Source organism: Mytilus edulis, chromosome 1 (genome assembly GCF_963676685.1).
Source record: "Mytilus edulis chromosome 1, xbMytEdul2.2, whole genome shotgun sequence".
Classification (NCBI taxonomy): domain Eukaryota; kingdom Metazoa; phylum Mollusca; class Bivalvia; order Mytilida; family Mytilidae; genus Mytilus; species Mytilus edulis.
In genome coordinates this window covers 14,201,414-14,216,246 of record NC_092344.1, presented here as the reverse complement: position 1 = coordinate 14,216,246, position 14,833 = coordinate 14,201,414, and the positions used below count along the sequence as shown (strand labels likewise).

At 31.6% G+C, this 14,833-nt stretch overlaps 1 protein-coding gene across 1 annotated transcript; it reads right to left on the bottom strand.

Annotated features, from left to right (window-relative positions):
- Positions 1-247: 247 nt before the first annotated feature.
- LOC139524665 (probable G-protein coupled receptor 139) lies at positions 248-14,381 on the bottom strand. Its single transcript, XM_071319656.1, has 2 exons — positions 14,258-14,381; positions 248-1,487 (listed from the first exon to the last, which is right to left on the bottom strand). Exon 2 carries the CDS (start codon positions 1,483-1,485, stop codon positions 304-306), a length of 1,182 nt encoding a protein of 393 aa, XP_071175757.1. The 5' UTR covers positions 1,486-1,487; positions 14,258-14,381; the 3' UTR covers positions 248-303.
- Positions 14,382-14,833: the final 452 nt, after the last annotated feature.

Sequence of the window (14,833 nt, the reverse complement as noted above, 5' to 3'; positions counted from 1 at the left end):
ATGGAGGATTTATTTACAGGACTTCATTTATACATCTGAAAGTAACATTGAGGAGCCTGTCAAGTTACATTTTCTTTGTGTCTGTTATTGACTTGGTTTGAATTCTGTTTATCTGAGTAATAGATTGATGATTAATAAATAACCATATCACCAGGATAGAAGGTTACAGGTAACTTTTAGATGGTATCTGCTTAAATGTTATGCATAATAGATTGGATTGCCACAAACATTTTTAATAAAAAAAATATTACAATATGTATTTGTTTATTACAAACAATAATTAAACAATATAAAAATTAACAATTAACAACGCGAGATATCCAAGTCACTTGACCATCTGTATGTATTAGATCTCATACCCGTTAACGTTATTTTCGTTGATTTCTCTACGGAGGAAAAACGATGTTCTGTTCGACATCCAAAAAATTGCTTGAAAGATCTAATCATTAACCAAAACGATTTTTGGAAATGCTTTCCATACAACGCATACACAAAAAAGTTTACACTGAAAGTACTGTAATAAAGTAATTGGCAAATTTGTTGTAAAAATTTCTCGTATTTTTCTTTACTTACAGGTGCGACAATAATGTTATAGAGTCTAGCAAGATGGCTAGGAAAATTTAAAAGTAGAAACAAAGATGACACAATCAATAGAGTTCGCGTCACACGCATTTGCGATTTGTTCGTTAAGTGTTTATTCCTTTTAACTTTCATTGAGTCTGTTGGTTTATAACAATGTTGTCGTTTCTTGTGAAATATAGCAGCTTTACAAATCACTCTACAGTTCATAAAAGCTATACAGAAGAATGGCAGTACCATGCTTATAATTGTATCAATCCATGTGACAATTTGTAAAAACTCGTAATAGTCATCGATTGTTAAGCACCATTTTCGTGGACCATACTGTACAGCTTCGGTTGTCCAAATAGCAAAGTTGTAAAATACCGCTGCAAATAGCACTAGACAAGTTACTGCTATTTTCTGTCGACGATTCGAGCATAACATAGGGGCCCGTAATGGATGGCAAATGGCGAGATAACGTTCCGTTGTAAATCCAACAACTAGCCACACGGATAAAAATGCCGCAAAATATGTAACATAAACAACAATCTGACATGGAATGGTTGTTGATAGGATGTTTGAAGCTGTTTGGTCAAACCATGTTAGAAATAATGTCAGCAAAAAAAGGTTGTCGACAAAAGCAAGCGCAGCCAGAAATACTGATGATGAATGTCTTTTAAGAAAACTGGACGTAAATACTGCTATTGAAGCAGTATTTCCAAACAATCCTACTATAGCTATGATAGGTACCACAATAGTATATATATTAACATACAGTTTATGTAAATTCACGGATTCAGTTTGAAGTTTTTCTATTGATTCGTTGTAGATAGATGTTATATTTTGATCCATTGTTGTATTGTCAGTATAACTATAAGTGTAGTTCAGTGTGTCATGTTGTTTATCGGGATTCATATCACTCATATCTAAAAAAAAAAAAGAAGAAGAATAAGTTATAAGTTATGATAAATGTATGAAAATATTTTGAAATTTTTCAGTGAAATTGCGTTATAAAAAATGTTTTGCTAACTGAAATATCAGATAATGAAATGTACAAATCAGTCCTCAAGGACCTTTCCCCACTAAAGCCTTACAACTATCAAGTTGATAATAACATTTACTATTGATTTAATATTGTAGCTTATGTGAAAGCAACGTAGTCCGGAGTTCTTATGTTAAAAATATACCTTCACAATGAAAGAGGACAAACTACTACAAATGACATTTTTGAACTTTTAAAATGATAAGTTCATAATAATACAATATTACACATGGCAACATATAAAATAAAAAATCATCTAAAACAGACGTATACACGTAACATATAACGTAAGAATAAAGAGTAAGAAATCAGTCGGAAGGCAGTAAACAGTATACGATTATTTACTGGCTAGTAAAACAATAAGCTTGCTGTTGTCCGAATAAGCAGTAAAAACGTGTTTTGCTATACAGAAAGAAATATGATTATTTTTGAAAGTCTGCCTATATGGTTTGAAGCTGTTCAAAAACGGGGAAAACGTTTGCTTCCAGTAAATATTTTATAGTCGGTAAACCGGTTGATAGTCTTTTCTCAGACTATTTCGTAAAAGATGATAGATTTATTTGTATATGATTATATAAGGAACATATACACTGAGATACTGAAGTATAATACTAAAACAAAGTTGTACTCTTCTATCTTGGAAATCTCATGATATTACAACAAAATAATAGCAAATAAAAACAGAAATTTGCCTATCCTCCAATGATTGACGTAGAAAAACTTCCCTAACCAAGTTAAAAATTAATACATATATGAACTATTTAGTATATCCGACGTTCAGATTGACACAAATCATTATAGAAATATGACAAAAATGAAAATAACTGGAAATAGATGTCTTAAAGTACAATTGTTTCCTAATGATCAAATGAATACAGTCATGTTACTAAACATCTAATCGTGGGAGGAAAAGAAACCCAGATGGATCATTATTTTCAATTAACCTCTGCAGTTGGATCATAATCATGGTTCGTCTAAAAAATACTTCTCATCCATTTTATTTGGCATGCCAGTTTTTTTTGCAAAGAATTGACACAACATACATTTATTAATCCCTACAACTTAATTTGATATGTAATACGAGTATTTAACAAAAAGCTCACTAGATATGAAGAGCAATAGTTAAAATATAAAACAGCACGTTTAATAATTTATTGCGTCCGAAGCGCTTTTCTGGATTTACCTTCATCAGGAACGCTCAAAGCCAAACATTTAATGTAGGTCTGAATCAAGTGTCGACAAGAAGACAGATATCGTTTACGGGAAATGTATGTACCTTTTATCAAACACGTAAAAGTGTTTTCTTTGCACCACTTGTATTACATTAGCTCAATGAAGAGTAGAATACTCTTTGAGAATTCTGCTTGGTGCGTCCTGACCTATATGATTGTTAGCATTAGGAGAAGAAAATAGTACTTTTTAGAGACGTTAGTAAGTTATAAAAATCTAAATAATTAAAAACACTTGCTTCCCGAACATAAAAGGAATAAAACAAATTTTCGACACGACACATAGTGTTTATACAATGAAATACAAACTACAATAATGCCAGCGGCATTGTATACAGGAATGTATAATCTAATGCATAGGTGCTGATCCTCGTGCGTAAATTATATTAGGGTGATAAATGTTGAGGTATATCACAAAGAACTGAGTAGAATTAATGGAAAATGTAAGCATTCGTACAAATATCTATACATTGTAGTTGTTCAAATAATTAAATAATTGTAACAAGGTTACGCCGACAATAAAGCGAACCTGTAGGTTCCATGTGAGGGCTTGTAAGGTAGCACATACATTACACAAATGCTTCTCTGCTGGTATATATTCAATAGTGGTTTCTGGCAACCTTTACGTCCGATCGACAAAAATTCGAAGACAGAAGGAATGACGAGTCTACCATTAACCAGTGAGTAGAAACAATTATTCCAATTCTTATTATTGAAACGATGCCATAAAATTGGTCAGCAAAGAGTTCAATCGCGTCTGATACGTGATTTAATTTTTTTTTATTGTCGACGAGATGTAATTGCACTTTGTAACTAAAAATATATTATCGAAATAAGGCTTAAAGTCAATACATTTGGACATATATTTTTCAATTGACAGACAACTTAAGCTAACGTATTGTCAGAACTTTTTTGGTTTGGTCGGAATCGAAACTTGTCTGCATGCAAACGCTACAAACATCGAATAAAATTGAGAAAGGAAATGGTGAATATGTCAAAGCGACAACCACCCGACCATAGAGCAAACAACAGCCGAAGGCAACCAATGGGTCTTCAATGTAGCGAGAATTCCCGCACCCGTAGGTGTCCTTCAGCTGGCCCCTAAAATATGCATAATAGTACAGTGATAATGGACGTCATACTAAACTCCGAATTATACACAAGAAACTAAAATTTAAAATCATACAAGACTAACAAAGGCCAGAGGCTACTGACTTGGGACAGGCGCAAAATTGCGGCGGGGTTAAACATGTTTATGAGATCTCAACCCTCCCCCTATACCTCTAGCCAATGTAGAAAAGTAAAAGAATAACAATACGCATTATAAGAAATTTTATAACATTTCTTGCAAATAAACTTATATTCATTAACTGTTGATTACACATTATTTAAAACACATAGAATCAAGTAATGAAATATAACAGAGGTAAACTGGTGCTGATTTCAACTTAAACACGTGAACAATCTATAGTGTTTTGGTGTACATCTTTTATAGTCTCAGGACGATTTCCTCCCACTTTCCATTATCAATTTCATGAACAACTTTACACATAGTATGGACTATTGTCTATTGTTGAAGATGACAACTTTTCCTCTATGTTTCTTTTAGTTATTTGTCTCGTCAGGTTGCTATCTCATTTCACTGTCATACACATGAAAGGTGAAAACCCTTGTTTAACAACAACTTTCTATATAAGAAAATGCCTGTACCACGTCAGAAATATGACAACTGTTTTGAAGTAAATGGATAATGGTTTAATCTGTGACGATCCTTAACAAAATTAGAAAGTTTCTGTCAGTTGTTAAATGATTTTAAGAAATGAAATTGACACCCTATCATCATCAACCTCTTCGTGATGGCGACCCTGAACCAGCGTTTGTTGACAATTGGTTGATACTATAGACGTCTTAATGTATGAAGTATCATCTGCTGATAACAAGTTCAGTTACAAAGACTACAAATGATCCTTTTCATCCCTTAATCAACTTAGCTTAACTGACAGCTGTCTGTGCTGATGGCTATGTTATATTTGTAAACATAAATGATATGATAAAAAGATTACAGCGGCGGCATGACCTCGGGACACCAAAGCGAACACTGAATAAACGATATCCTCTCTCTTGTAATAAGTATTGACCAGAGTTGAAACCTATGGCCAGCGAGTCTCATATAGAAACAGTCCACAAGTTTCAAATGAAATCTTCGGTCAATAATGTAGGTAAACGTTTATTAATTAATGATAGACTTGTTGAATGTCAGATGTTCGGTTAGGATTTTTTGGCTTGAATGCTGTTAATTTTATTTTAATTGGCCTCAAATCTTTGGTCCCGATCGTACATTTTAAAAGACATTTACAAAACACAAGTCGTCTGGACTGTATTCGAATTTAATGTACTACTTGATAGCAGATAACGCTTTATTGTCAAAGTTAAATAAGTTAGTAAAATCAGAATCCCGCTGTATATTACATGATTTCATAAAATCTGAAAGAAGGAATACGCTTCGTTCTATACTTGTTTCATCTGTCATGTAAAGATCTATTAACATTAAATTATTGTTTATTGTTTAATTTTGGTTTGTTTGTTTTGTTGTTTGTTTTTAGGGGGTGAAGAGGTTCAGTATCTGTTGTTGCCTTGATATTATATTGACTTGTATTTCTATCTTATTTTTCTCTTTGTCTTGATTTGGTTATTTGCAATTTAAAAACAATTTGGTAAACAAATTTTGTGTTAATCGAGATCTAGGGATCTTTGTGAAAATTTAATATTTTACAGAAATAATAGTGCAAAGTTTGACCATCTAGAATTGTTATTTGAAAATAATTTACTAAGACTTTTTTTACTTCCGGCATTAATGATAAAACTCATACTGTATTTTCTATGTTTTCGATAGTGTTTATGAATGTTTTTATTACTTGGTGAAACATGAGACGATTTTGAAAATATCCACCCTCAAAAGGTTTTTTTGATTTCTAAGTTCGTAAATTGTAATGTATGTGTATGAAATAATTGTGGAAATTATAAAGGTTTAGAGTGGAACTAATTAATGACAAATCTTACCAGAACAGGTGTTACACGTTACATGTCGTTTGCATGTTACAATTTTCTAATATATCATACTTGTAGCTTCTCCAATATCCATTTTAATAATTGAACGATATCAGTTTAATTAGTTTATTAAATATTATGTAGGATCCAGGCGTTTAGTGAAACTGGTTTTAGAATCCATTAATTAAAGTATACCATATTTAGAGATTTTTAAACCAAAACATTCTGCCTTGGGCTTGTTGATCTGGACTATCTGTATTATTATTTGTGTTTAGTTTACCTTATACCATTTAAGGAAAACATAACAATTTACCGTCTTGTTCATTTCCTTGCTTATTAGAAGTATACATAACATGATAAACATTACCGTATGTTTTGTTTAACTCCTGTACTATATGAACTTTGAAACTGTTCATAGAATTACTGGAAACCTCGTAAAATCAATTTCTTTATCTTAGTTTTCCATCCCTTCAAATATTATACTTGACGAACATGCTTTACATTTACTAGAAGAATTCGAAATGTAGGTGCTACTAGAAACAGGGAGAAACAAATTTGTTGGCTAAAAATGTCCTGTGCCAAGACAGGAAATGTGGCAGTTGTTATCTAAAGTCCGTGTACATGTATGTTTGCGTTTGCCTATGTTGTAGTTCAGTATTTTTGTTGTTCCGTTGCTTTCCTAAAACCATACATTCAGAAAGCTCAGAAATCACATGACCAGAGTTATTTAAATGAGTAAAGTCACATGGTATAATGCAACAGGTTTAAAGCACGTGATTATGTTTTTGTTTTGAATGGAAGGCTGTTACACTACTCATACTTACTCCATTGAGTATTTTATATTAAAAAAAATAGAATTTACATAGAGACCTAATGAGTAACTTTTTGGATTATTGGTTGATAGTTATAGTCAGAGTTCGTATATATCATACATTAACATACATGAAGAAGAAAAATATTTATTTGTAAAAATGAATTTTTAAGAACTATTTTCTGCATATTTATAGAAGTCAAACGGACTATGTAGTTGATCAGTTTACCTTGAATTTAGTTTGTAACCCGGATTTGTATTTGCTTAATCGAATTATGACTATTTAACAGTGGTATGATACTGTTGTTTTTATCTAACTAGAGGAATACGGCAATCGTGTAAAAATGACTTTAAGTAATTGGGCACCATGTCAAGAGCAAGCAGATGTAAAGTCCTGGGGCACCATGTCAAGAGCAAGCAAAGCCAATCTATTGACTTTTGTAATTTGTACAACATTAAAATTTGAATAATTGGACAGTTGTTATTTCAAACGTAATTTGACAAAGCATATTCACCTATTCATTTATAATATTGAATTTTTAATTAGCTTCCTATTTGCTTATTCATCTATTATATAGACTATTGAATGAGCATCCTATTTACCTCGTAATTCCTTTAGATAATCTTATTAATGAATTGACAGTCATCGTGTTTATTCGACAAATTCATTTCCAAAACAATGTCAAAGAGACTTTTCATGATATGTCTTCAAACAAACAGGTTTCTTTTATTATAAATTCATCAAAACAAGTCAATCATGTTTCCAGGATGAATAAAATCAATCAGTTGCTTTTATTTTGTCTTTAGAAATTAATTTTGTCGTATTACAACTTCACAAAAGGATGTATGTGGGCTATGATACAAAAATCAGATAACCGAAGACGGTTAAATGTTAATACCCTCGTATCATTTCCTGCATAATTGAGGTTTCTGTGAGGCAAAAAAGAATTGGCAAAATCATCAATAACATAAACCCATTGGCTTCTTAATTTACAGAGTAAGTGTGTTGTTTTTGTAGATGATTCTTGTTAACATATTTGTTTATACCAATCAACTTTTGCCACTTAAAACCAAAATAAAGATTAAAAAAAAGTTACAAAACACCGAATTCAAATGAAAAATCAAAACGGAAACTCCTTATAAAATTGCACAATCAAAAGCTCAAATGCATCTAACGAATGGAAAACAACTGTCATATTCCTAGTTTGGTACAGGCATTTCCTATGCAGACAAAAGTAGATTGAATCAATTTATGTGAAATGTTTTAATTGGGAATGACAAAAATACTACTTCTCATACTATGTCTATCTCTTAGCAAAGGATCAAGTTATATACAAACAATTATTGTGACGTGAATATTTAATTCAATAATATTTAATCAAGGCCAGTCAATGTCTGTAAATTAAACTACACAGACTTCTAGCAGCAGATATTCATGTTGATAGATCGTGAGTTTGGCTTCCTAGATATATAAATTTCAGACGTATTTTTATTTTATTATGGATGGTCAATTCATATAAGGCATTGAGTATCTAATCTAAGAGCATGTAAAAGATCTCTTACAACAACATTTGACAAGTTTGGATAGACAGAAAGGTGACCTAATGTGAGATTTATTTCACACCACGTCGTTATTTACTATTAGCAGTCAATTATAGCCACCACTTTTCCCGATTATATTGATATATTGTAAATTTGTTGTCGTCTTGGAAAGCCTTAATTTAAAAATATTTGCCTATAGACTTAAAGCAGCTAATAATAATTAAGCGATAGACCCAAGATTATTGTTCGCAATGTGTTTTATGTTTACTATTATTGTTTGGACTTTGTGGTCAACATAATGGCATATTAAAAACTAATTTGGATTATTTTTACAAAAGAAAACAACAGCACTGTTTATTTCCAAGACCGCATATTGACCTCTTTAGATATCCGTTGTTAGTTAAAATGTCTTTGGTTTGCTGATATATAGAAGTACATGTATACCACAAAATATCCTCTACTCCATACTAGAAAATAATTTTGTGTCTTGTAATAAAGTCACGTAACCAATTATACGGGTTTCGTAACTAATAATTACATCCGAACGAGTGTGTTAAATATAATAACTTTAACTCTATATGGCTTTTTGTTGATGTAATTAATTAGAAAGTACCTTAGATTGTAAGTTCTGACGTAAATACAAACTACACCGACAACGTTTTATAGATTCATTCAAACGTTTTGCACGTCCTGACACAACAAATTACATATACTTAGTGTTGGTCTCCCCTCAACGTGATTCAATTTTTTATGTGCAGGTTTGCATTGCGTAAACCGGCTTGCACTTGATATAATACATTTAGACATTGACGGTAAATGGTATGGTGCACTGTATCATTTGCATAACCTTGACGTTGTCATGGATACATTATTGTTTTACATCATCGTGCTATAGTCTTTATGCGCTAATTTTACGTTAAATATTATTTAATCAATCAATCAATTGCTAAGTTTTGTTTTCTACTGTTTATGATACTAGCAATGTATTGGCAAGTCCTAATTTAGAAAAAATATTAATCACGTCCATTCAAACTAAAAAAAGATACATGTTCATGTATCAGTTACTGCTTCACAAGTCACACTCATAATAATAGACTAGATTGAGTCCGAGCGCACCTGCAATGAACGGAATTCGAACTCCCAACCTCAAAAGAATCAACAGAATATGTGTAACAGTCCGTAATGAGGAGTAACTTGTATGGAAAATATTTTAAAATAATTCAATAGTAAGAGGTGGAATCTGTTGAATCTTATGTGTAAATCAAGCGAGGTCAAGCACATCAAGTCGTGAATAAATATTTTAAAATCACCAAGTCCTGTGTATAGAAAGAGAATGTAATAGTTTTTAAAAATCTGTTATAAGAACAAAACATCTTAACATAATACAGACTCAGCAACTTTGTAGACATCGATTGCAATGTTATTCAACAAAGGAGACGCTGAGATAACGTGGCACAAAAAAGGACTTAAAACAACTGTCAATTGATTGTTTCGAAACAAAAATAAATGATTACATAGTTAATGCACTTAAAATTCCGGAATGATTTTCACGAAACAAACAGAATGGAAAGCCAATCATACCAAAAAAACAATAACGGTTTGAACAGGAGGAAATCCGTTTTCGATCTAATAGTTGCAACCTTAATGTAGATTTTATGTTTATTAATGCACTCAAAAGACAGTGTGCATAAAAATATCTAGGGTAATACATTTAAAGACAAACTCAGGCAAATTGCTGATGAGATAATCAATAGACCAATTGAAATTAAAATTTTGATTTTTGTGCCTTGTGTTTTTACTCCAAAATCAACCAATCAAAATGTTTGATTTCATGTTTCGAGCATAATTTTTGTGCTTCGAGCACTGAGCAAAGTTTTAAGAGGATAATTCTTACAACAATAACATGTTGTTCGTGTTTAATGGAAATTTTGACTGCAGATTAACCACATAGAAGAAGTAGAAGTAGAATGGTCAATGAGACATCCATTAACAAGAGATCAACTGACGATAATGTTAGCAACTATATGTCACTTTACAGCATTCCTGGACTTTGAAGCCTTTAAAAATCCCCATGCACCTAGATCATACAGCAAGATAAAAAAAATCGTCACAGATGCAATCTAAACAGTTTATCGAGACATCGGCAACCACCAACAAGTTTCATTTCGCACATAGACAAAAGCATTGGACTACATTAATATAGTTCAGCAGTACATATCACAATCAGTAAGAAAGCAATTGATACCCTTAAATACCCACAATAGATTCAAACAAAAATCAACATAGATCGGAAAGAGAACAAAAATATAGTAACAAAAATCAGTTTAAATACTGTATATAATTAAGGTTGCTGGAGGCATGTTCTTAGTATGTCATTTGCTGATAATTGTGTCCCGTCCTTTATGCTTAACTAGTTATTTCATTAACTATACTTATCCAAAATAGATCATTAATGATATAAGACAAATGGTTCAGTCAAATATAAAATTGTGCAAACAATCGGAAAATAAAAATATTAATAAAAGTGCAATTTGTCCGTGTATCTGTACTTTTATCATTTGATAGCTTTAAATGTTGGCATTTTGGGACTTTTTATGGTTAAGTGTACGGCTAAATTTGTTTTTATTTTTTGAAGACCGTGCAGTATCCTATACTCGCTTAAATCCACCTCCGTTGTTCTCTAATGGAGTCCACATGGAGAGCCGTGGTGTAGTGGTAAATGCATCAGACTTTTAACACAAAGGTTCCTGGTTCGATACCCGTTCCTGGGGAAAAAAAATTTGGGACTGGATTTTTGGATCTCCCTGGACACCATTTGCGAGTATGGTCTAAAGAAACGACGATAGTCCGTCGAAAGGGGACGATAAATGGCTGACCCGTGTTAAGAGAGAGCCATATTTCTGGCACGGAAAAGACACCCTTGTAGATGTCGGAAAAAATAGCAAGATAATGCCGCTACAAGGCAGCACTCTCACCCGCAAAACGGAAAGTGGTTAATATAAGTTCCAATAACTTGTTTCCCAATCCACTATAAATAAATATCTCTAAACTTAACTAAACTCTGGTGGAGTAGTAAGCTGTATATGCATTTAACCCTTACAGATGTTATTGTTTTCCCCAAAAAACATAGGTCAAATTAACAACTCTATGCATGTCAGATGTCTATCTGCGTAAAATAGGATGAATAAGCAACTATTATAACGCGTAAGATTGAAAGTTAGTAAAAATATTGACAAAATAAATCATCTGTATCGAAATCTTTGATATAATGGTAAACTATTTGTTTACAAAAACATAAAATCCATAAAAACTCCAAGATGTTACTGCAAACATCTGCATGAATAATCAAAATTGAAAATGCATGAAAGGATTACAATGAAATAAATAAAACTACTTATGATATATTAAAAAGAAAATCTCATCAACGAAAGAAAACTGAAGATTAGCCCTGTTTGTCATAAGTTTGAGAATGAATACTTCCTAATAATGCTCAAAGTTAATAAATAAAAGTTGTTATTGAATTTATTAAGAATAAGTCTAAACGAATAAACAAAAGTCATTGTCGGCATGCATAGAACAAATTAGGATTGTCCAGAGAGAACGGGTCATATCAATATCTGATCGAATGATTTAAACGATCATTTATAAATTGGCTTTTTGTTTATTGGCTTGTATACTCACGAGTATTGTAATGCAGAGTAACATTAAAGAAAACAACAGTTTCTTTACGAAGGTTGCAAATTATCAGTTTTTATAAAGGAGTAAATATGATTTGCCCTTTTCATTTAACATGATCCAAAAGGAGCTCGATGAGGCAGCTGAGAGCAATAACTATCATTATCTATTTTATTGTATCAACGGTCATCGTTAGTTTCTTAATGACTGAAAAGAGAATTGTAACAACAACAGCATTAGAATATTCCTGACAGGCATAAGGGTATATCAGAGTTGTCCATCTTACCACAAAAGATATGGTGAATTTGTCTTAAAAGAGAAATATTGGATATAGACAAGCGTACTATATGGGTAATTCTATATGCAACTCCAATTCTATGTTGAACGTGTTTAAAAACCACACGCCATAAACAGTTCATAGTGTGATAAACCATTGAAATACTAGTAATGCGCACCAAAGTGTTGGTGGCGCTGCTTATTGCCGGTCAATCAACGAAAGTACTACCCAACAACCTTGTTCTATGTTATTTAGCTTATCGTTTCATGTTTTTATCTTTAATGAAACAGCATTTTCTGTCACATTTTAAATTGGTACATCAAAATATGACGACGTTTTGAGAACACTAGAATTTACTCAAACTAGCATTGCATTTGTTTTTTTTTTTTAGACTAATTTAGCTCGTTGTTGAGCTTTTGTCTAATCTTTCAGGAATGTAGTTGTTTTCCTCTTAATTTCGTGTAAAATACATATCAATGTCGGGCCTTATCCGATTGACTAATTGAATTATCACTTTACAAACAAAATAAAAGGTTAAATTAGAAATCTCTTACAGTCATTAATGAAATAATTGTAAATGATGGAACGAATTTTTACGATGTGACAGAGAGAAGGTTCCGTTTGCGGGACAAGGGTGGTCCATAGACATCAGAATCGATCGTTCATCTGCTTCATGGTATTTCTTATACGTAGAATAAATGGTTTTGTCCACGCTGTTATGAGAATTATTATAATCAAGTTACTTTGGTGATATTGTACGAATTATTTGGACATACAGACCGCAGGTGGTCAATTGCATCCAGATTAATTAAGATCCAACGAGGAAATTAATCAGATATAATAATTATTTTTGGCCTTATATATAATTCAATAAAAAGTTATTAGTACTCTCACCACATAAAGACTCATAATAATATTAAACACAGTTGCACAAACTAAAAGACAGGAATTTTTTTTCTGTTTTGAACATTGTTATTTCAAGGCGGTCCAATATCTATTTGGTCTGCTGGTTTATTTCCAAACTTTTGAAATTTACCTATATTCATACGTTATTTTTTCAATACAAGATCATAACAATAACTCCAAGATATTTTCTTTTTCAAGTATGATTCAGAAATCATAACGTAAATCAATTGTTTATATGACACATACTTTCTTTTTTTCTGTTGCAAATATGCAATCCATTTATTACTTACATTTACTTACATCTGTCCAATAACAGATGCATACATATAAGTACAGACTTGAAAGTGACATTAAAAACATTAAATCATAGAGATGCCATAAAATACAGATATAAGAAATAAACCTGCTCGAGTTCTTACAGAAACTGCATAGGCTAGCTACAGTATTATCTATACTATAGTAGAAAAAATAAAATGCAACTATCTATCGTCATAGTTCACGATTATTTTTGTTCACCCCTTTTTATGGGTTTTTCACACTTTCAGTACATTTGCTGAAGTCGTAACTGCAGGTTTTTAGAATAGAAAAGTCTGATCACACCTCCAATTCAGAAATTTGTTGTGTCTATGGATTTAATCTAATCTTGGCACCGTTTTGTAAAAGGTTATTTTGGATAGAAGTTTGCAGCCAATATCCAGGAATGCACAAAATCATTGTTTATATTGACAGTTCAAAAATGTTCCGACTTTATATAGCACATCGTGAAGTTTTAAGATAATATATCTATTAAATAACCAAATTGTGAACTTTTTTGCTATTTCATGATACTTTTGATATTCATTATCATAAAGTGGCTATACGATTTTTTCTTGTTGGTGCGTCCGATGCACTTTTCTAAATTTACCTTTTAAGGACAACTTGAATACACAAAATTGAATGAAAGAATTATGTATAAATGTTTTAATATGCTACACTATCATATATGAAGGTTTTTAAGCTGTTTAATAGTTTGTCAGTTTTAATCATTTTGATTAAAAACAGAAATAAATCGTAAACGCATATACGTACTACAGAAGAATAGAAAACAAAGTGTTGTAAAAGTTTGTAAACATAATCAATTTGTAAATTTTTCAACAATAAAAAGTAGAATAAAAGTTTGAATTTACCTGTATAGAATTGACCATTGCCTTGCTTTCAGTTGTACATCCCTATTGCAACTGTTGATTGAAGACTAGGACACGCTATTTTAATCCTAGTAGTATCATCCTTCAAGAAATCGATTCTCAATACATACTACAATGTCATTGGATTTCTACATCACTATATATTAGTGACATAAAATTATCGCCTTTCTTGATTTAACTTCATTTTTAACCCGTAAACTTATAAGGTTAAATTTATAAAATAAAAAAAACAAGAACAAAACATTACTGTATATTTTACATACTTAGTATTAAATAAAATTATATTTTATGAGTAATACAATTAATCAATTGCAATCGTTCTGTTTAAGCTTTTCGTTGTGATATCGATATCAGTCACGTGAGAGGAAAAATAAATGTATGAAAATATAATATTGCTTTTTCAATATCACACACAGTGTCAACCCTCAACCAAAGTAGGCCCCCATTGCAGATCTCTTAGAATTATGGAAGTACATAGGGTTGACACGGGTGTATGAAAAAAGCGATATGATACACGTTCTCTTTTTATTCTTATGTTCGATTGAGCATCAGAATCAA

Bases quoted from the DNA above. Each gene is read 5' to 3' on its own strand.
- LOC139524665 (XM_071319656.1), bottom strand. From the start codon at position 1,485: ATGAGTGATATGAATCCCGATAAACAACATGACACACTGAACTACACT.